Below are 20,436 nucleotides of genomic sequence, written 5' to 3' on the forward strand. Positions count from 1 at the left end.
GGCGGCCACAACATAGACTAGCCATGCCCCGGGTAAGGTATAACACTTTCTTGTTCCTCTTGGTGAGTTGAGCTCTTTGGCAGCAGGAAAAGCTATACAATTTACAAAATGTCGAACCGACGCGATTTCCCAAGCGCAGACGAGGCTAAGGCCAAGGCGCAAGAAGGCAAGCAGAAGGTCGAGAATAAGCTGGCAAATGATGGCGTGTGAGTTCTAGCAGAGCGACTGCGACAAGAGAAGCGTAGCTGATAGCGAGATTCTTCCAGCGAGGACCCAGCAGGCCTGGCGATGTTCGGCTTCGGAGGCCTTTTCCTCGCCGCGATCCCTCTCACATCCTGGATCACACAACCCAACAGCCTTGTCGAGAAGGCCGTGAACGGAGTTGTCAGCACAGTCGGCTTCCTCTCCTCCGCCGGAAGCACCTCTGCGATTCCTCAGTCCGGCAAAATCGCAGCGTTGGCAGGACTGTACGTCACAGTCACCTATGCACTCTCAGGAGCGGGCAGTGCGGCGGCCTCCGCAGCAGGTATCAAAGGAGGCAGAGATAACGACCACCCACGAGCACAAATTAAGGACTTGCGTGGGCTGCCATTGAGGTTGTACTCCGCACACTACAACCTCATGGAGATGTTCCCGGGTTTTGCGATCAGCGCTGCTTTGGCCCAGGCTATGGCTCCTGGTGATCAGACATTGATCAACTTGCTCGGTTTGCATGTGATTGCCAAGTGCTTTGTGTGAGTATTGAGATTCTTGCGATGAAGTTCAGAAGAAGGTGAGCAGAAGCTGACTGCGAGGGACAAACAGACACTACCCATGCTACGTGTTCAACCTCGGCACTCCACGAACCCTCGCACACGTTATTGCGACCTCTAGCGTGATCAACGTTGCTCTCAGGCTTGCGAAGAAGCCGTTGGTCTAAATCGGGATTAGGTACAGCAGAAACCGAAGAGACAATAGTCAAGTGATGAGAAACAGCTAGCGGAATAAATCAGAAGCAGGGTAAATTGGACTGCGGAAATGACTCAAGATGATGGAGAGATACGACTGTATATACCTGTAGTAATGAATAAAGGAATAGCTCTTACAATTTGGCAAAAAGAGCATTAGCTCCACGAGCTTTGGGGTCAATTTCTGCTGAGAATTGCAGTGGACAAAAGAGCAGACTCTACGTTTACGCTGTTCTCAGTTTCAAACTTTCAGAGCGAATTACTAGGACTGCTCTTGCTGTGTCTGGGGTGTGACCGGGTCTTTGCCGAACTGGGTAAGCGCCAAGAAATCTGGGGTGGCAGTGGCGTTTGATTCTTGCACAGTAGTCGCGTCCACTTCACGTCCACCACAACAACGACCACAATAACAGCAGAAAGACCTACGTCTTTCGTCAAAGTCATTGCGATCCTCTCAAAGCCATGGTCGAAAGCCTGTCGCAATGCCTGGTATCCAGCATCCACGGTGCCGAATTCTGCGGACTACGGAAAGCGATATCAGCAACTCGAAGAATGCACGATCAGAAGCCTGATATTGGCTGATGGCCAGACTGATGAGGGCCATCCCCAGCAGGCAATACTCTCTTGTACTTCTCGGCGGCACTGCCGGTTCAGAGGTCGCAGTATCAAGACGTTTACGAACAGCCTTCCCGAGACCGGACTGGAGGTCGAATTTGAGGCTCGGCGGCTCTGTTCGTGGCTTAGCCCATGGTCTCTTTCCGATGGCTCAGTCAATGGATCAGTCAATGGCTCAGTCAATGGCTCAGTCACCAGCTAATGGCTTAGGCGGTGCTTCACTCGCCTGACATGTGTTGCCACGATATCCATGGACACAGAGCCTGTGCTCCGAATATCACAAATCGAGCCCTCCAATACTAGCCGGCCCCGAATGTCACACACGATGAGTCAACGGTGGACACATTTCGTACAGACTTGGCAGCAATGTTTCTGAGCTTGAGTCTGAGCTTCCCCAAGCATGCAAGACATAGCCCATCGACTTTGGTTCTGAACGGCAAGAAAGCCGACTCTCGAGGGCTGTCTCTCTATATGGAAATTCCATGACTCTTGCTCGTGAGAGAGGGTGTCTTGGAGCAAGCTCAAAGCGTAAGTTACAGTTGAGTCACGCTGATAAGATGCCGCATAACTTCAAACTTCAACCTTCCGAGAACTGTTGCTTCGGCATCGAACAACTCAAGGGCTTCAAAGGTTGCAGTGAAGAGAAATACAGTTCAACGCGACCGCAGCACACGGACGCAGGAACCGAAGTCAAGGAAGGCATCGTGCAAGTGCCGAACCACGGCCTCATTGTCTCTCGCGTTTGATAGACCGCAAGTCCCGGATCCGCCCAGAAGAGGGCTGAGCAGGATCAATATATTAAGCCAGCGATGAGGGTTCGAAGACTCATTACAGCTCCAGTATCGAAGTCCACGCCTCACGCTGCCCGACCATGAGCATAGGTCGGACAGATGATGACCAGGTGGAGCATTTCCACCCTTACTTGGAGCTCAATTACACACGAACTCATGACCCGGTTCATCCAGTTTGCTTGCTCAATATGGTCTGCCTGCGTTTCGAGGCAGCGAAGCCCTCATTGTTGACAAGTATGTCTGACTCAGCACAAAGCAATATCCCTCAGACGAAGCCTCTCAGTGGGTCCTGCTCCTCTGGAAGACGCTTTTAGGGGACGCAATCTCAGCATGTCCTTTCTTGCAAGACATACCGAGATGAGTGACATCTAGCGTCCTGTTGAGGCTATTGCTGGACATTGCTTTGGGCACCGCTCGAATGTGTCGCGTGCTCGATACGCTGCCATTGGGGCTTGAAGCATCGCATGCCGGACATATTCCGCGATGCCCGGCAATAATGCTACCTGATACAGCGAATGCGAAGAGATTGCCTCCATGGCGGAGCTTGTCTTCAACTCTGTCGCTGACACAGGTTCCTACGTGTTGATCTGATGCGCGCCATGGTTCGATCTACTCTGGTTGTTATCCTCGGCGGTTGTTCCTCGTCGAAATCACATATGCTTCTATCAGCCACATGGCGTTCATCGCTCGCGAGATGTGGCGCCTGGCTATGTGAGTGAGTGGCCCTCTCGAGTCAGCCGGAATGAGCAATGGAACCTTTCGAAAACATTTCGTGTCGAGCTTGTGAGCCCGACCAGACAGCTCGTGCTCAGATGAAGTAGTCTACCTTCACTTGGTTCCGGTGCTGTTTGTGTGTCAGAAGATCTAGCCCGAGTACCCTCGTGTCCGCTCCTCACCCTGACCGGCTCAGAAGGCAAGCTCCGGATGGTATGGTGATGTTTTACTACTGACGCAAGCGTTGTCCTAAGACTGACACAACTTCAAGAGCTTTCACGATGCACTTGACTCCGGCTCAACTGATTCACACAGAATTCGTCTGGAAACTGCAGCGTGCAGCGTCACACCACTGTCAGCCTAACATCATGATTACTCGCTTTCGAGAGTCTCAAGAATCCTACCTCGACTGACTCTTGCCATCACGAAGACAGCGGTGTGCTTGTAACACATATTCCGGCCCATCGGAAACCGTCAGGAAGATTCAACGCCGAAGGAAAGGGACGACCACGCCTTCCAGAAGCCGAGACACTCCCACATGTCAGATCTCAGATGCCGTGCCGCCAGAGACGACCAAATCCTGGTTTGCGCATAGCTTATAGAACTACTGCGCCGTCGGACAACAGCACACCGTCTCGCCAAGTGGCATCGTTCACGATCGATGTGAGAGCGCCTGTGCTTTCCGGATTTCCAAGGACATCGTCGTTCGTGATGCTCTCCGGCCAGCGCATACGGGTACACACCGTCCCGTCCGACTCTGCCTGTCCTTCAAACAGACATCATTTGTGGCTGGGCGAACAAAAGTGATGCTGACACTACCAACTGCATGAGCTGAAACAGCCGTTCGTGAGTCTCGCAAAGCATGAACTCCATCCTCGGAGCGCTTGCAACTCTCGGGGCCGCAATACCTGCTTGCCCAGAGCCACGTGCCCATTCTCAGCGCGACGTCGGCCGACCTTGCATATCCGCGAGAACCGGGCAGGAGCATTGCAGGTGTCTGCAATCAAAGAAAAGGCTAAAGACCCGCCAACCCGGGTTGCGGCCATTTCTGCGGCGTGTGTGCGCGGATTGTGATTGCGCACCGCCTTGCGCCACTTGGGCAAGGAAGCTGTCCCAAAGAGCTTCCAGCCCTTCCAATCGACGCAACGTCGAAGCTCGTCCCGCGCCTGTCGAAGCAGGCTACGCATGCATGCCATGCCATGCCGTCGCGGCACAGCCAGAGTCAGCCAACGTGGCATGGGAGCCCTTGCACGTTCTCGATCTCGAGCCCCCAGCAGCTCGAATGTGGCTGTGCACATTGCAGATCACTGCCCATGTCGGAGTAGATCTTCAACGTCAGGCGTCAGGGCGCTGGGTTCGAACTTCCGTACAGCTCCACGGACGGTCATCACTCATCACCAACACGAGAGTCGGATCATCTCATGTTACTGTGTATAGCAACAGTGAACCCTTTCTTTTGGGCAACCGCACAGAAAGTGCTGCTGGACGCGTAACACGGCTGCTAGACCCCAGAGAACACCAGAGCTCATTTGCCACCTCGATATAGCTCTCCCCGCCAGCAAATGGGCACCAGAACACCCATGCAAGGTGACGGTATATGCTTGCCCTCCACGTAACAGAATCGAGGCGTTTTCATTGGCATCACACTCCAAGCAACAGCAGTAAACCAAAAACGCAACAGAAAGCAGAGCTCTGAAATAGCCCTAAGAAATACGAGACTTGGGGACTTCCCAAAAGGCTTGTCCTTTGTTTCATGTTCGAGGCTGGTGAAAGCTGTCGTGGCTGTCTGCAGGCGGCACGCGCTGCTTGGTTGTGGCGCTATCTGTCTTTTTGCTTCTTCGCTTCCTCCTCACCCAAGCCGCAAGCGCGGAGAAAGCCACACCTGCTCGTCTAATCTTGCAGCACAACCCAGCGGCCAGTCTTCCATGTTTGCAGAAGATTGGCGCTCTCGTCTACAAGCACTATAATAAACAATAGTTCCAGAATAGCTACTAACGACCAATACGTCTAAGCGTCCGCAAAACGTTCGTCGAAATGTCCGCGCCACAGCCAGCGTTCGGCGGCAGAAACTGGGTCTGGCTGGAATCGCTGGAATAATTGCAGCAGGCAGGTGCTCTGTCGCCCGCCCGCTTTTTTCTGATTTGGCAGGCAGTGGTCGGTGTCCAGCCTCACATTACCAGAGCTATCTTCCAAGCTGTGGCTCGCGCGTTACGCCGCACACGGGAAAGAGAGGGAAGGGCAGAACTCTAGACTAACTAACTTAGTCAACCCCACGGACAACCCGGCCAGTGGACATGGACGGGATGTGCCCAGATGACCTTTCTCTCTTCTGTCTGTGATGATCTTCGCCAGGGAAGTGCCTGACATGAGCTTCGACGACTAATGTTCGTTCGAATGTTGCAGCCTTCTGTGCGACGCACGTACGCCCAACTCAACTTTGCGCTGCGGTGCTCGAAAAAGTGTACAGTCATAGGAAGACGGGATGAATGGACGGTTTCTTTACCGTTTGCGTGTTGGAAGCCTCACGTAAAAACTCAGTGTAGTGGAGCATAGTGATGGGAATTGAATTGAGCTTTGAACACATCATCATTTTGATTGTATTGACAAGAGACCCTGTGAAGTGCTACACACCGCCGCTATCCAGGCTGCTGGATGGGGGGTGATCCTATCCTATACTGTGTGTCTCTCTCTGTGTGTCTTCTGTTGACAAATATTTCTGCTATGACTGTCATGTAGCCAGTGCACTTCAAAGCAGCTCTGCCGCTGTGTGTGTGTTCCTTGTCCATGTCTTTTGGACAAACGATCCATGATCCATTCTGATCCGATATGTAGTAGCTTAGTAGTAGTAGTATTTTCCCGTGTGTGATTCCCGCCGCAGCAGTGGAGTCCCGCCACCGCTGATGAGGTTATACGCCACCGCAGACCCAAGAGACAATACAGTAGGAAAGATCCCCGATCGCCACATTTCCCTCCCGCCTCCCAACAATCCCATCCCATCCATGTATTAATCTCTTTCTGCGCGCGTTCCTGACCCGAGCAAATTCTCCAGAGCCATCCCGGTTAATCGCAGGTGTGGGTATCTCCAGTTATTCAGAATGATGAGAAGAACAGTAAAAGTAAAAAGGTTTCGCCTCAAATTCGTAGGCCATGTGGTATCTCAGAAGAAGGAAAAAAGAGGCTGCCTTCTCAATCGCAGGCGGGCGATATCTAGCCGAAGGAGGCACAAGGATAGGAAGAAAATTCCGCAGAAACCGTCCCAATTCATGTACACGCTTCCCGTTTCATGCGATATGATGCGTTTGTTTCGTTCGTCGTGTTGCTCGTGTCGTGCGATTAGAAACCAAGGAGCGGAGGAGATGGGCTCCTCAATGTAGGAGAGTCGCAAGTTCATCGCTGAAAGCAAATCAAAATAGCAATTTGAGCTCGTAGCCGTGAGAATTCACATTTTCCGTCGTCGGAAGTTCGCCGTCGCATTGAATGTCGGTGGGCCCAGCGTCCCACTCTCGTTCGGCCTTTACCGGAGCATCGTCGTCGTCGAGTTGGACCTCGCAGAATTCGGCGGTCATATCCTGTCCTTCGGCCAGTTCATCGATGCATTCGTCGTCGAAGAAAACGTTGAGACCATTTTCGGTGATCCGGTATGTGCGCAACACTTGGGTCGGCTCGATGTTGCACTTCCTGGCGAGCGCATTGGTAAAATCTTTGAGCGTTCGCTTCATCAGGTAAATGGCGCGATAGTGGTTATCGGACGGCGCTCGGCCGGACACATGTGGCTGGACATAGAAGCACGCAACCGGTTTGACAGCCCTGGGTGGAGGTGGCCGGTAACTAGGGTCAACTCCGACCGCCTCGATCCAGCCAGAAACGGCCGCAGCCTCTGATGATTTGATCTGCACCTTCACAGGCGCATTTTCTGGTGGGCTGTGGAGCTGTTCCGGTATTGTCGGCTGGATGTCCATGGTCGCTGTCTGCGGGTTATTGCGCCACTCGTTCGATGATTGTCGCGATGGTCCTCCGACAGGCGTGGGCTGCTGCATCGTCGAGTCTTTGCGACTGCCAATCAGGGAGTTGGAACTCGGTGTGGGCGATACCATCGAAGACTCGTTCTTGCCGTCGCTGTGCTTATCCCAGTTCGCCGTGTCCGCAGAATCTGTCCGTACCAGGTCGATGTCTCCAGTGAGCTTGACGGGGTAGGCGTCTGGATCGTCGCCGTCTTCGCCGCGAAGGTACAATACACTGGCAGGTCGTGTTGACGTGAACATGTCTTGCAGTGTCATCAATTTCATGTGAAGATCCTCTTCTGCGCTTCCACGGCCGCCGTTCGATGTCGCAGAAGTGACCGACCACGTTCTTCGGTGCTTGGGCACCTTGCCGGGCCTGTCCATACCAGGCTTTTGCGCCAGAGATCCAGCTCTCTTCCTTTTGCTCAAGTCCCGCATCCCGGACTCGATCTGTGCTATTTGCTGATTGAGCTTGTCGATGGTCTTCTTGACATGGGCGACATCGTTGGACAGCTTTCGTTCTGCGCCGTGGTCTCTGAACAGCTTGACTTTGCAGTAGCACACTTCTGATCCGGTCGCTTGTGATGGCGTAAGTGTCGCCTCATCGATTGCTTCCGTCTTCGCACATAACCGGACTGGAATACCCTTGACACCTTTGGAATGGCTGAAGTCGGTGGACAAGAAGTTAAAGCGCACTGATATGGGACATTCGGCAGCGCCGTTGGCAGGTGACCAGGTCACGCAGAAGCCGTCGAAAGACGAACATTCGAGGTCGACCTTCGGTTTTGACGGGTCCTCGGCGCCTCCAAGCTGACCAGAGTCGACGTATTCGACTGCTTGTAAGCGACCGCCGCGTTGATGCGCTTCGTTGGTACCTCGGCCTTCTTTCCACAATTGCCAGCAGGCCGCCGGCTTCTGTCGCTGCTGTTCATCTTCGAACGACACGCGCACGTAGGTCCGGTATCGTGACGCGGGCGCACCTTGTTGTGTGTGCGTGTCGACGACGTTCAGCGTGTACGCCTGGCCTTTGTTGAGGTATGTCACGGGAATCTCATCGGCATGCTTGATCATCGCAGTGGGCGCATTCAGCGTGACATGGTAGCGGAACCTAGAAGTTATATTAGTCTCGCTCGTGTTGTGTTGTCTGGATACGCACTTCTCAGCGGATGGATGCAGCGGGGGCGGTTGCATCGTGGTATGCATGTTGGGCGGCCGAAAGAGCATGTCGGGCGATTGGTGTGGATGTGGCAGGCCCATGTCCAGACCCATGTCGTCGACAGGCGAGTCTCCAACCGGCCCTTGCAAGTCATCGAAGCTGTTCTGATGTGAGAACTGCGATGGCGCAAAGCCCTGCTGGTGCATGTGGAAAGGGTTCATGTTCTGGAATTGTTGCTGCTGCGGTTGTTGCATGTGCTGAGGCAAGCCGGGCTGGAAGCCATGAAACGGTGCGCCTTGCTGGCCAGCATGCAAGGCGCTCTCTGAAGTTGGCATCGATAGCGGCGTGCCCAATCCCATGCCGAAGGTGGGCGTGTGCAGGTCGCCGGCTTGGTTGTGATAGAGGGTGTTGGTGCCGCCGGGCGTGGGCGTGTAGTAACCCGGCATTTGGTTGGCGAACATGTTGAAGCTGTGGCTATTGGGATCCATGAGGGACGGTGTTAGACCAGAAGTGCCAAAATTCCACGGCTCGTTGGAGCCTCGGGGGGTGGGGTCGGCATCCTTGATATCGTGCGGCTGACTCTGATTGTCGAGAGGTCTGGAGCGCATGTCAGTGCTCGTTCATAATGCGCAGTTGCCTGCCACGCAGACCGCGTTGATCGGTGCTGGGTATTTCCAGCACGCCGACAGGGAGAGGCCTACCGCGGGTTCAACGGGATGTCGAGCGCTTCCGCGAGCGAAGTCGTCGGCGGCGCTTGGGCAGCGTCGCTGGTCGCCGGCGCACTGTTGCCGCCGAGGGTTGGGAAATTGGCCTTGAAGTTGCGGTACAGGTCGTCGCTGGGCTTCTGGGAGTTCCTGCTATGGTATCGCCGTCAGTATGGGTGTTGTGGTGTGTCTCCGCGCCGCAGCGTGATAGAGTTCCCAGTTGCGCAACGCCGGAGACGATCGATGTGGCAGTGGAGGCTGTCCGGCCAGCGGGCTGGCGAGCTGACTGCGACCGCGCCTCGCCATTTCTCTACTCACCGATTGCGGAACATGGCCAGCAGAGGAGCACTCTAGCAGCAGCGCCGTCGCGAGGTTGTTTGGAGGAGCATGAAAGAAGGCGCGCTGGGCGGAGGGTGTGGAAGTCGAGCGTGCTGCGCCGTGGTGAAACTGGAGGAGAGATTATGTTCAGCCACAGCAGATGGGCGCTGGGGCTCCCATGAGAATAAGAGCGGCGCCAGACTGCATTCTGAACGACCCCTGTCCGGCCGTGACTTTCTAGCGTGCGCTTCGACACTCCGCCGGCAGCTCTCACATACTCTGCAGCACGTCGCGATCGATCAGGGTACGCTGCCTATAGCGACACGCAATGACACGGCTCGTCCGCGCTCGCCATCCCTTCCATGCTCTTCGACCGCCTGCCCTGTGCCCGCCGGCCACGAGAGCACGAGAAACGCAAGCGAGCTTGCCGATCACTCATCATTCTCGCCTGCGCCACAGCTGTGGCGACGACGCCACATGTGCTGGCTCTGGCTCTGGCTCGATGCAACGCGGGACGCTGCAACTAATGCTAGTTGCTTCCTTGTGCTCATTGTGGCTCGTTTCGTATGTCTGCTCCGTCCCCGCCCAACGACGCTCTGATCTCCAAGCTGCTGCCACTCTTCCTGCGGCCTGCGGCATAGCGCCAATGTAAAGCTCAAGAACGTGCCGCGTGCGAGGATCGATGGTCGCTTAGTAGCCCGCGTGAGCCACTTGGTCGACTGCAAACTGCTGCGATCCTTCGACACGCGAGCGGACCTTCTGGACACTGGCGTGACTGGTCCGCAGTCCAGCTTCCAAGCATTGGGATCACACTCATATCGAGCCACTTGGCGAAATACGGTGGAGCACGTCTTCGGAGTCGTGCGGGCGAGCAACGCCCAGGCCGAGCCACCTTCATTGCTTCGTTGTGCATGAATGTCATCGGCATCGAGAGATCCGTGCGGTGCGCATCAACAGTTACGAGGCAGTGAAGCTGTGACGTGCAATGACTTGCTGTGCGTCGAATTTTTCGCCCTGCGATGAGATGGAGTAGTTGGCACAACCCGGCAGTCCGTCGGCGTTGCACCAGCGGCTACCGACGTGATCGGGTCGTCAATAGCCTGTAAGAGGTCTGACGGTATTGACGCCCAGGGCCATGGCACGCTCCGCTAGATCGCGCATACCGTCTGTCGATGCCACTTGCCTGTGATGCTGCAGAAAGAAGCTTTGTATGCGAAACACCCACCTGTGAGTGGCTGAAGTCCTCGACGGAACCTCCGCCTGTTCTTCACCTAGTCACTTTCAGTAGCCGAAATGAGCATAGAATGTGATGCTCCATTCATTGCTGCACCTCCGGCCGCAATCATTGCCCGCAGCCAGCGAACGTTGTCAAAGAATAACACGTGATGGCATCCTGTGTATGTGCCTGCGATACCGCTGCTGTACAGAAGTACCTCTCACCATACTGCTCTAGCCTGTGGAAAGAGCTTGTGTGCGCGTGACGGTGTGCAACTGCACGAGTGACCAGTGTTCGGAGCGTGTAGGAATCACAAGCAGCTCGGAGCCGAGTCGTGGGGCACTGGAAATTCGACTCCCATATACCCATCTTCACAGTCGTGGATGCCGTGAGTGGATCGTCGATGTGCGTCGCGAGCAGTGGGTCGCGAGAATTCCTTCCAGCGACAACGACGGTCGCAGAAATCGCATCAGTTCGGATGGCTGTCCGACAAAGCACAAGCGCGTCGTCACCACGAAAGCCGTCAGCTGCCACGCCGGCCCGACGCCGACACATCCTCTCCAGCCGCGCTGTGGCAGTCGGGAATTTGTGCCACGAGGACGGAATACTCCTTCGCGATTGTGGCTGTGCAATGCACCACCCCTCACTTGCGTCTGCTGTATGGATCTAGGCAGCTCCATCACTCACTGTGTCCGCCCACCGCTGACGTGGTGCCCCAACACACTGCACGACCTTGCGCTGATCTTCGAGACGATGTGGCAACGATGTCGAAGATCAAAGCGTGCCTGCATGCTTCACCGTGCTCGAGCAGCCACACCCATGCCCAACATGTGCGTCATGTTGACTGTGCAAAGGACGACAGCGGACCGTCAGACCGAGCAGATTGCTGAAGAACGGACTGTCCGCAAGGCCTAGGCCTGAGGATCGCTGAAGAGGAAGGGCGGCGAGCATTGGAGATGTTCTTCGGGAACACTTCGTAGCGATGGTGTTCGCACGTGTTGTCGAACTAAGGGCAGACATTCGATCCATACTGACGTTTTCAGGCAGAACTTTTTGCAAACATTGTACCTCCTAGGTACATGCTGTGAGAGTGCCTGTATCATGAATGCTGAAACACGCTTGACGAAATGGACCCCTGCCGATAACGATGATCCATGCCTATAGCGGGTCGTCGCAAGCGCGTCAACGTCAATGCTGTGTCTGCCAGCACAGCTTCCATCCCAGCGCTGGCTCGCTGGTTGACCGACTGTAATGCTGCATGTGCATGTGCGCCGAGCCATAGTGGCTGAGAGATTCCTCGAGTGTGAGCCTGACGGCCAGCTGTAACACATACCGTTTGGCAGACTTGGCACTTGCTGCCCCAGACCTGCCGCGCTGCGAACTATTGGAGCGGCGCTGTCAAGATAATTGGTTGTTGCGGTTGAAAGCTAATGCGGGTGATTCATTTCGCCTGGTATGCGAGTGGCAACTACCGCATATGCCAATGAGCAAAGCCACAGTGCCTCGTGGACTTGCATACCATCGATCAAATCCGAGTCCTATCGGCAGCAGCGCTGTGCACTTCAGTAGCCTAGAACTCAATTTGCGGGCCGCGTATTCTCCTGTCGAACATCGATGCTGACCGAAGACGCGGTGTAACTACTGCGAAGGTGCTGCGTACTTTGTCTCTTGATGGACTGCCCTCGCGGAGAGATGTCTGGCCGGATGTGAGTACCACGGGCTGTGCCTGCAGTCAGACCAGGGCCACGTAGCGAGTTGGAGTGACCCCGTAAAATGTCACTTTCATTGGAGATAGGTCGAGGCACGGGGCTCTGTATGGTGAGCACTTCGTGCGCTGCACGAGCAAGATTGATTCGACTGCCTGATGGCGAGCTGCTCACCGATCTGGCACGACACTTTTCATCGTTCTGTTGAATGACAGTCAATAAACTGGCTGCTGAATCCTCTCGTTCCTGTCTTGGCCTGGCGAGTGAGCCAGAGCTGAAGACTGGTGTTGGAATTCTCGAAAACGGACCAACTCGCACATCACCCAACGTGGACGCCGTTGGGCTTTGGGCAACAGGCGACAAAGAGCGGGGTGCAGTGGCCATGTCGGGCCCTCTTAACGCATACGCTGAAACAGTCTTTCGCAGAACGCGATCTTTGTGATCAGAGCACGAAGCCTGGGGCTGATTGCCAGCGGGAATAGAGTCGTCTCCTGGCTCGAAGGAGAATCTGCGAATTGCTTCAGGGCCAGTGCTTGGGTCCATGTTGAGCTGGGGCACGAGTTTCTGCAGAAAGCCTGACGCTTTCGACATCACAGTGCGATGTCTTGATGGCGCAGCATTTGTCGCCGCCAGCATCGATGTCGTCCGCGCCGGCCAGGGGTTGTTAGCATGCGGAAGAGCTGTTGGCATACTGACTGCTTTGCCGCTGTCAAGAACCTGTGCATTGAACATCGTTAAGAGCTGGGGCATGATTTGGGCAGGATCCATTCTGCGGCGGCGAGCGAGTGATTCGGCAATTTTTGCAATGGACACATAATCTTCGTCTTGCGACAGAAATTGTAGTGCTGGTTGGTCCGGAGATACGAGCTCTTCGCAACTGAATGTGGAGAAGGTGTCCTCCGAGTCGCTTTGCGTTGTCGACCCGGTGTCAGCGCGCTTTCGGCTGGTAAGCTTGCGCAAATCTTGTTCCAACGATGGATTGGTCAACGAGAAACGAATGTCGCTCGTTGGTGGCGTGCCAAACGGGAGCTCTGCATGAAGGTGTGTCATGGACTTCTTCTGTGCCAACTGTTGCGAAGCCTGAATGTCTTTGTTGGAAGGAGACTGAACAATGGGCTTCATCGTTGCTGCAATTCTGTTAGCATGCGTATGTCGGAATGTTGGTCTGCGACTCACCTCGCTGACTGTCCCAAGTCTTGTCATCGTACAAGTTTGATTTTTCGAGGAGCTCGAAAATGGTCTCCTTTTTGTGAAGTCCACGGGACTGATGCCCATGGAGCCTGCTTTCTTGACGTGCAAGCGTGACTTCCGCGACACCACGCTTACTAGCTTTTGCCAGGAGCACTTCAAGTCGCTTAACTTCGTCTTTGTAGTCTTGCTTCTCATCTTCCCAGTCCTTCTCGGCCATGTTGAGCTTCGCGACCAGAGCCTTGTTCGATGCAACTTCAGCTCCAAGTCGCTGCTGAAGTCGAGCTTTTTCGTCGATCAGGTCTCTGTATGCTTCGAAAACCAACATGAGTGAGCTGTTGTGGCGAGGGTCGAGTGGCTTGTAGAGAGATGCCATGAGTGTACACATCATCTCGTCCAGCACTTCTTCAGGCTTCGGATCAGGATAGAACTGGTCTGGTGGCCACGCTGGCAGCTCCGTAGATGTCGCCACGTCTCCCTGCAATGATGATTTCTGGTTGTGGCCAAAGTAGGACGACAACTTTGGTTTGATGCGCTTCTTGGGCGTCGTGGAGGTGAAGTAGTCATCGGGTTCTTCGTGATCGGGAAAGGGCGTGGCTGGAGTGCGAGATCTCGCCGGCTGAATCTTGCGTCGCCATTGTTGGATGTCGGCCATGGCGGTGGTCAGGTCGACCTGTGTCGTCGTCTTGCGCGTGCGGGCGGTGGCGCAGTGTGGTGGTGGAGGAGCGGGGAGTAAGAGAGAAGGCATTGGGAGCGATGAGGTGGTGTTGGGGAGATGAAGTGACGTTGGGTGCGTCTCGTCGCTGCTGCTGTTTGCTTGCAGAAGGGGGAAGCGTGAAGCGCCGCTAGTGCGTCCTGCGCATGGAGGGAAAGAACGTTGCCTGCGAGGGGAGTGTCGGCTGAAGTGGCGAGGAAACCGATATGGACGCGGCACAGCAACTGAGCAGACAGTTGCGCTCATTCTTGATACCGATGTGAATGGGACGTGAAGATTGTCGTGACTTGTGCTGCATTCTCAACTGAGGCGCGGACCTCGAGCTCGCCCCTTCCTGTCGTTGGCAACGCAAGTGTCTGTGCATCATATCAGTGGTACTCAGATGTCTATCATGCGAGCGTCAGGCGCTCGCTCACGACTGCACGTATTCATGCAAATGGCGCTCCAGTAGAGGACAGTGTTCTGCCAAAGAAGATGAGAAGCACAGCGTAGGGCAAGGTCAACAAATTCGAATTGCGTAGCTACCTACTCTTCTCGATCGGCTTCCCCCTCTTCACAGAGAAAGAAGCTTTGTATCAATGGTCTGTAACCACAGTCTTCATGCACAAACGCCGACAGAAACAGCGTTTGTGTTTGGTAATGACATGGTATGCTCCGAAAAGACTCAATCTTGGCATGATAGATTTTCCTTCAACGCTGAAGCATGGAGATTGTGCGAGGCGTTGTACACACTGCTGCCGTGGGATAGAACAAAGAAGGAAAGGGAGAAACACCATGGATCGGAGAGCGCAACCCGAGGTCCGAGTGGTAGACGCGCCTGGTACCGCCGCAGCTTACCTTTTGGTGAGAGGTTCGTGGTGGAGAAGGCGGACTTGTCAGTTCAGGCATGCAATTCAGCTACCTTCGTCATGAGGCCTTTCTCAAGCAGGCAGGTATCTCCCTTCTCGCAATGCCATTTCCATCCCTTCTCTCGCTTTTGCGCCATGGCATGCTCTCGTGTCGAAGCCGTAATGTCAGACCGCCGTGTGGTATGCTCCAGGTCCCAGCAGTAGTGAAAAGCAAAACTCAATGGACAAAATTCATTTATGCCGCATCGCGCTTGCCTTCCTTGACCTCTTTCTGCTCCAGTTGTCAGCGTTGTCCATTGATGTCCAAGTGCAAATGATCTGCACGCACCAATGCCTTCATGGTGCCGTGAAGAGCATGTCTGTGGTTTCTCCGGAACTTAGGGTCGGTTCCCTTGAGCGAAGGGTATCGGTTGGTCTTTGGCTTCTTGATACTGTTCACGTTCCTCCGTCAGCGCAATTCTCTCGACCCCAGCTCATTTGTTCCTCCTCTCAACGGCGCTCGTATGCTCGATGCATCCTCGTTCGTTCGGTGTGGTTGAGTCGTACCCGTTCTTGTGGTTCTTCTTAGCCTGGTTGTGCTGAGACGAGTTCTTTGACTCTGCGCATCTGGTCAGTATAATTCCAAGACTGCATCTCTGTCGGCGCACATACTGGCCATGGCGACGGTATTTGTGCGAACGTGCTGCGAGGTTCTGTCGTCGGAGGTGAGCTTTGGCAGTGTGATTGCGGCAGGTGCGCTTGATTTTCCACTTGGCGCCAAGTCGGTGGCCGTCTCGCCGAAGTGTCGGCCTCAGGCATGACAGAGAGATACAACATCTTCACCTCCACGCTGGGAAGCACATCTCAGGTTGGCATTGCTGCACTTATTCAGCACTGACTTCTTCGCGTATAAACACCAATCAACATGGCAACATGGCGTTAAAATCTGGTGCATCGCAGCTGGACTGTCAAGGAGAAGATTTTGGTCTTAAAAGTTCATTGTCACAATACATGATCCCCTCCGGAACGACCAAACGCGCCTGAAATAAATATGCACAATGCTACAGTCTCGTCGCTGACCGCGCTGGCCACTGCCTCCCACGCATGTAATGCACGAGGCGACGAATGCCGCCCGTTCTGTGTATCATTACGACGATCCGAAAGTCGTTGCTTTCATACCTCTTGTCATTCACTCCTCTTCTCATCCTGATCCTCGTTCAAGATCAACTTATTTCTGAGCCGCCTTCTTGGCCATGGTGTTCAGCGCACTGCCGTTCCTGAACCACTCCAGTTGTCCTTCGTTGAATGTGTGCACAAGTGTGATATCGAAAGCTTGACCACCAGCAGCTGGGTGCACAGTCATGGTAACAGGCTTGCCAACACCAATATCGGTGAGCTTGAGGTCGATACGGTCATCTGGCTTGATCTTGTCGTAGTCTTCTGGGTTCTGGAAGGTCAAAGGAAGCATACCCTGCTTCTTCAAGTTGGTCTCGTGAATACGGGCGAACGATCGGGTAATGATGGCAAGGCCACCAAGGTGGCGAGGCTCGAGAGCAGCGTGCTCACGGGATGAGCCCTCTCCGTAGTTCCAGTCGCCAATGACGACCCACTTGACACCCTCCTTCTTATACTGACGGGCCACTGCTGGAACGGCGTCCCAGTTGTCGGTGTCCTGGTTCTTGACCTTGTTGGCCTCACCGTTGGCCTCGTTGATGGCACCGATGAGCAAGTTGTTCGAGATGTTGTCCAAGTGGCCACGGTACTTCAACCATGGGCCGGCCATAGAGATGTGGTCAGTAGTGGTCTTGCCTTGAGCCTTGATCAGGATTGGGACGTTCCTGCGTATCGTGGTCAGTTTAAGACGGTTAATGAATGAGGGTGAAGCTCTTACTTCGCGTCCTGGCCATTCCATGGCTCGAAAGGCTCGAGCAGCTGCAGACGATCGGAGGTTGGCGAGACCGCAACCTTGACAGCGGCGCGATCTTCCGGTGGATGCTGATAAGTGTCCATACCGATGGGGTCGTTAGTTTCATGTGCTCAAATCATGTTCGTGAGTAAAAACATACCTGGATCATACCCACGAGTGGGCAGACCGTCACCAGTTGGCTCCTTGAGCTTGAAGTCCTTGCCATCCTTGTCCTTAAGGGTGTCGGTAAGCGGGTTGAATGTAAGGTCGCCAGCGAGGGTCATGGCAACGACCATGTCAGGAGAGGCAACGAAGGAGTGTGTGGCTGGGTTGGCATCGTTACGACCAGTGAAGTTTCGGTTGTACGAGCAGATGATCGAGTTGGCTTCGCCCTTCTTGACGTCGCGGCGCTGTGAAAAGGTCAGCAGTAGTTCTCAGGCTGCACAAATGGTGGAGTAAACTCACATCCCACTGTCCGATACATGGACCACATGCGTTAGCTGCACACCTGTTAGCTCGGAAAGCCGCATAAATCCAGAGAAAGCGATTCACGAACCAAGAACCATGCCACCGAATTCCTCGAGAGTCTTGAGTTGACCGTCGCGCTCGCAAGTAGCGCGGATTTGCTCAGAACCAGGTGTGATTGTGAAGAGAGCCTTGGCCTTGATACCGTGGTCAAGCGCATCCTGAGCAATGGCCGCAGCTCTGCTCATATCCTCGTACGAGGAGTTTGTGCAGGATCCGATCAGACCAACCTTCAGCTCTTGTGGCCACTTGTTCTCCTTGACAGCGTCTGCGAACTTGCTGATTGGGGTAGCAAGATCTGGGGTGAAAGGTCCGTTGATTTGTGGCTCGAGCTCGCTCAGGTTGATCTCGATAAGCTCATCGTACTCGGCGCCCTCGTCCTCGCGGAGCTCGGCGGCGTAGCCACGAGCGAAGTCGCCAATGTGTTGGCGCTTGGTGGCGGCGAGGTAGTCGTACATGCGGTCGTTGAATGGGAAGAGCGAGGTGGTGGCACCAATTTCAGCACCCATGTTGCCTGTCTCTCTTGTTAATGCACACTCCTGTATGCATTCATGAAACTCGGAACTTACAAATAGTGGCCATTCCAGTACAGCTCAGGTTCTCAGTTCCAGGTCCGTGGTACTCGACGATGGCACCAGTTCCACCCTTGACAGTGAGGATACCAGCGACCTTGCAGATGATGTCTACAAACGGTTAGTACACGTTCAGTGCAGCCCGCTTTGATGATTATAACTCACCCTTTGGTGCAGTCCAGCCGCTCATCTTTCCGGTAAGCCTGACACCGATGACCTTTGGTGCCTTGAGCTCCCATGGCAAGCTGGCCATGACATCGACGGCATCAGCGCCACCAACACCAATGGCGGCCATACCAAGACCACCAGCGTTTGGAGTGTGAGAGTCGGTACCGATCATGAGACCACCTGGGAAAGCGTAGTTTTCGAGCACGATCTGGTGAATGATACCAGAACCTGGCTTCCAGAAACCAATGTTGTACTTGGCACATGAAGAGCTCAAGAAATCGTACACCTCTCGGTTGATGTCGTATGCACGCGCCAAATCTTTCTCGCCACCAACTTGTGCCTCGATCAAGTGATCGCAGTGCACAGTGGTGGGTGTGGCAACAGCATCCATACCCGAGCTCATGAACTGCAGGATGGCCATCTGAGCTGTGGCATCTTGGCAAGCAACTCTGTCTGGGCGGAGCTTGAGATAGCTCTTTCCACGCTCAATCTCCTGTCCATGCGGATCGTCCAAGTGCGAGTACAGGATCTTCTCGGCGTATGTGAGAGGCTTGTTCAGTCGCTTTCGCACAATGTTCAGGTTCTCGTTCATGCCCGCGTAGTTGATGTAGTGGCCCTTCTCCCAATTGGTCATCTCGACCTTCTTGGTGAGAGGGGAGTCATTGACGGTAGCGAAGGTCCGGCGACCCAGCCGGGGCTGTAGTGAGCGAGTGTCAGTCTCTCTTCCCGGCGTTCAATGGCGCGTTGTGCGGGTGCGCAAGCTCTTATCAGAAGCAAACATACCAGCTGTCGCGCTGCGAGTCGTTGCGCCAACATCCTGAAAGACGCTCAGCTGAGAGGCAGTGTCCCAACAAAGCTGCAAGAGAGGAGAGGACTGTCAGGTCGGAGGGCAGACCTGAAGTGCGAAAGGTGCGGATATCAAGAGAAGACGTAACAAGACGCCGGCAAAGAGTAGAGAAATGGAGCTCAAAAGTAAGCAAATGTGATTGGCTAGCGCTCTTCCGTCGTTCCTTTCCTCGGCTACACCCCCCGGCACGGCGTGGTCTCCAGGTCAAGAAGAATTTGCGTCGCGCCCAGCCGAGACGAGGAAGCGGTCCGATCTCGCTGTGTGCGCTGCGTTGCATGCAAACCAAAGTTTCCAGACACAATCAGAACACCTCTCGCAGCACCGACACAGGCGCTCGACCACTACAGACTCAATTCGAGACCGACACCGGCGCGGCGCAGCTCTGAAAATCGCACGCCATGCCTGCAATCAGAGGCGCAAACAGCAAGAGGAAGGCGAGGCGGTATGCCGCGATCCGTGACATCGATCAGATCTACGCCGACAAGCAGGACCAAAAGCACCTTCAGCAGTTCAAGGACACCAAAGCGTTGGAGGATCTGCCCGGGTTCGGCGAGTGGTATTGCACGGAATGCGCAAAGTGGTTCGAGTCAGAGACCAACTACCAGCGCCATAGCAAAGGCAAACCACACAAGAGACGCGTCAAGCAACTGAAGGAGGAACCACACACACAGAAGGCGGCAGAAGCGGCAATTGGGTTGCGGACAGACACCGACAAGAAGATCGTGGAAGAGGACATGGAGGACGTTACGGATGAAGACATTCGATGAAGATTCAGTCTCATCAGCCCCCACAGAGACTGAAAGCACTTTCGGTTCCCTACGCGTCGGATTCAGCACAATGTGCTCTTTGGATGCGACCTGTCAACGTATTCCTGCTGTTGGATCCTGCTGCTCAAGCTATACTGGTTCGCTGATCGGCCATCGATCTGCGGCGTCAACATGCGTCTCTGGATCTCGAGAGTAGCCTCTGCCTGGACGTCTGTCACCCATTCCGAGAGTTCTGCGATTTTCTCTTGTGCTCATGCACAATCGCATAAATTTACAAATTCGCAGGACCTAGACCGGACCCACAAAATTTCTGGTGCACTCCGGCCGTCCACTCACTGCATCGAGATTTGTCTTGGGCTGCCACAACTTCTGGAGCATATACCACGACAACGCACACCGACCGCTATAGGCTACGGTGCCTTGAACATCTGCACGCCACGATGTGAGACAGTCCTCGCCGACACGATATCGCCGAAGTCGCAGACGCTGCCGCGGAGCCACAACTTCCGTTGCCATGTGAAATGCTTGGCACTCGATTCTAGCGGCTCCGCACGTGCATGCGTGTGTTTAGCGTCCGCATATTCCCGGTCGAAAGCAGTTCGGCACAACACCATCGTGAGGTAGTGAGGCATATCAAATATATGCAATATCATCATGAGCCTCAATTTTTGAAGACCTGACTGTGCCTGTATTCTTTCGGTGCTCCAGGGATGGCTGTCACTTGGCCGCCTGCCGTGTTGTACACTGACTTGTAGG

At 54.5% G+C, this 20,436-nt stretch overlaps 7 protein-coding genes across 7 annotated transcripts; 2 read left to right on the top strand and 5 right to left on the bottom strand.

Annotated features, from left to right (window-relative positions):
* Positions 1-108: 108 nt before the first annotated feature.
* Positions 109-919, top strand: RHO25_002551 (uncharacterized protein; the record flags this gene model as incomplete). Its single annotated transcript, XM_023598121.2, has 3 exons — positions 109-206; positions 267-734; positions 805-919. The coding sequence occupies 3 exons, from the start codon at positions 109-111 to the stop codon at positions 917-919; spliced, it is 681 nt and encodes a 226-aa protein (XP_023456288.1).
* Positions 920-6,468: 5,549 nt separating this feature from the next.
* On the bottom strand, positions 6,469-9,257 carry RHO25_002552 (uncharacterized protein; the record flags this gene model as incomplete). The annotated part of the gene is made up of 4 exons (XM_023598122.2): positions 6,469-8,173; positions 8,222-8,818; positions 8,923-9,075; positions 9,244-9,257. The coding sequence occupies 4 exons, from the start codon at positions 9,255-9,257 to the stop codon at positions 6,469-6,471; spliced, it is 2,469 nt and encodes an 822-aa protein (XP_023456289.1).
* A 2,779-nt stretch (positions 9,258-12,036) lies between these two features.
* RHO25_002553 (uncharacterized protein) lies at positions 12,037-14,101 on the bottom strand (the record flags this gene model as incomplete). The annotated part of the gene is made up of 2 exons (XM_023598123.1): positions 12,037-13,292; positions 13,342-14,101. The coding sequence occupies 2 exons, from the start codon at positions 14,099-14,101 to the stop codon at positions 12,037-12,039; spliced, it is 2,016 nt and encodes a 671-aa protein (XP_023456330.1).
* A 1,050-nt stretch (positions 14,102-15,151) lies between these two features.
* RPL29 (60S ribosomal protein eL29) lies at positions 15,152-15,574 on the bottom strand (the record flags this gene model as incomplete). Its single annotated transcript, XM_023598124.2, has 4 exons — positions 15,152-15,187; positions 15,245-15,347; positions 15,463-15,514; positions 15,568-15,574. 4 exons carry the CDS (start codon positions 15,572-15,574, stop codon positions 15,152-15,154), a joined length of 198 nt encoding a protein of 65 aa, XP_023456331.1.
* Positions 15,575-16,123: 549 nt separating this feature from the next.
* On the bottom strand, positions 16,124-16,905 carry RHO25_002555 (uncharacterized protein; the record flags this gene model as incomplete). The annotated part of the gene is made up of 2 exons (XM_065602270.1): positions 16,124-16,733; positions 16,787-16,905. 2 exons carry the CDS (start codon positions 16,903-16,905, stop codon positions 16,124-16,126), a joined length of 729 nt encoding a protein of 242 aa, XP_065458342.1.
* A 27-nt stretch (positions 16,906-16,932) lies between these two features.
* RHO25_002556 (uncharacterized protein) lies at positions 16,933-18,882 on the bottom strand (the record flags this gene model as incomplete). Its single annotated transcript, XM_023598125.2, has 6 exons — positions 16,933-17,211; positions 17,267-17,301; positions 17,358-17,840; positions 17,896-18,009; positions 18,064-18,763; positions 18,850-18,882. The coding sequence occupies 6 exons, from the start codon at positions 18,880-18,882 to the stop codon at positions 16,933-16,935; spliced, it is 1,644 nt and encodes a 547-aa protein (XP_023456328.2).
* Positions 18,883-19,311: 429 nt separating this feature from the next.
* RHO25_002557 (uncharacterized protein) lies at positions 19,312-19,680 on the top strand (the record flags this gene model as incomplete). Its single annotated transcript, XM_023598126.2, has 1 exon — positions 19,312-19,680. The coding sequence occupies one exon, from the start codon at positions 19,312-19,314 to the stop codon at positions 19,678-19,680; it is 369 nt and encodes a 122-aa protein (XP_023456329.1).
* Between the last annotated feature and the right edge of the window lie 756 nt (positions 19,681-20,436).

Source organism: Cercospora beticola, chromosome 2 (assembly GCF_033473495.1).
Source record: "Cercospora beticola chromosome 2, complete sequence".
In the NCBI taxonomy this organism is placed as follows: Eukaryota; Fungi; Ascomycota; class Dothideomycetes; order Mycosphaerellales; family Mycosphaerellaceae; genus Cercospora; species Cercospora beticola.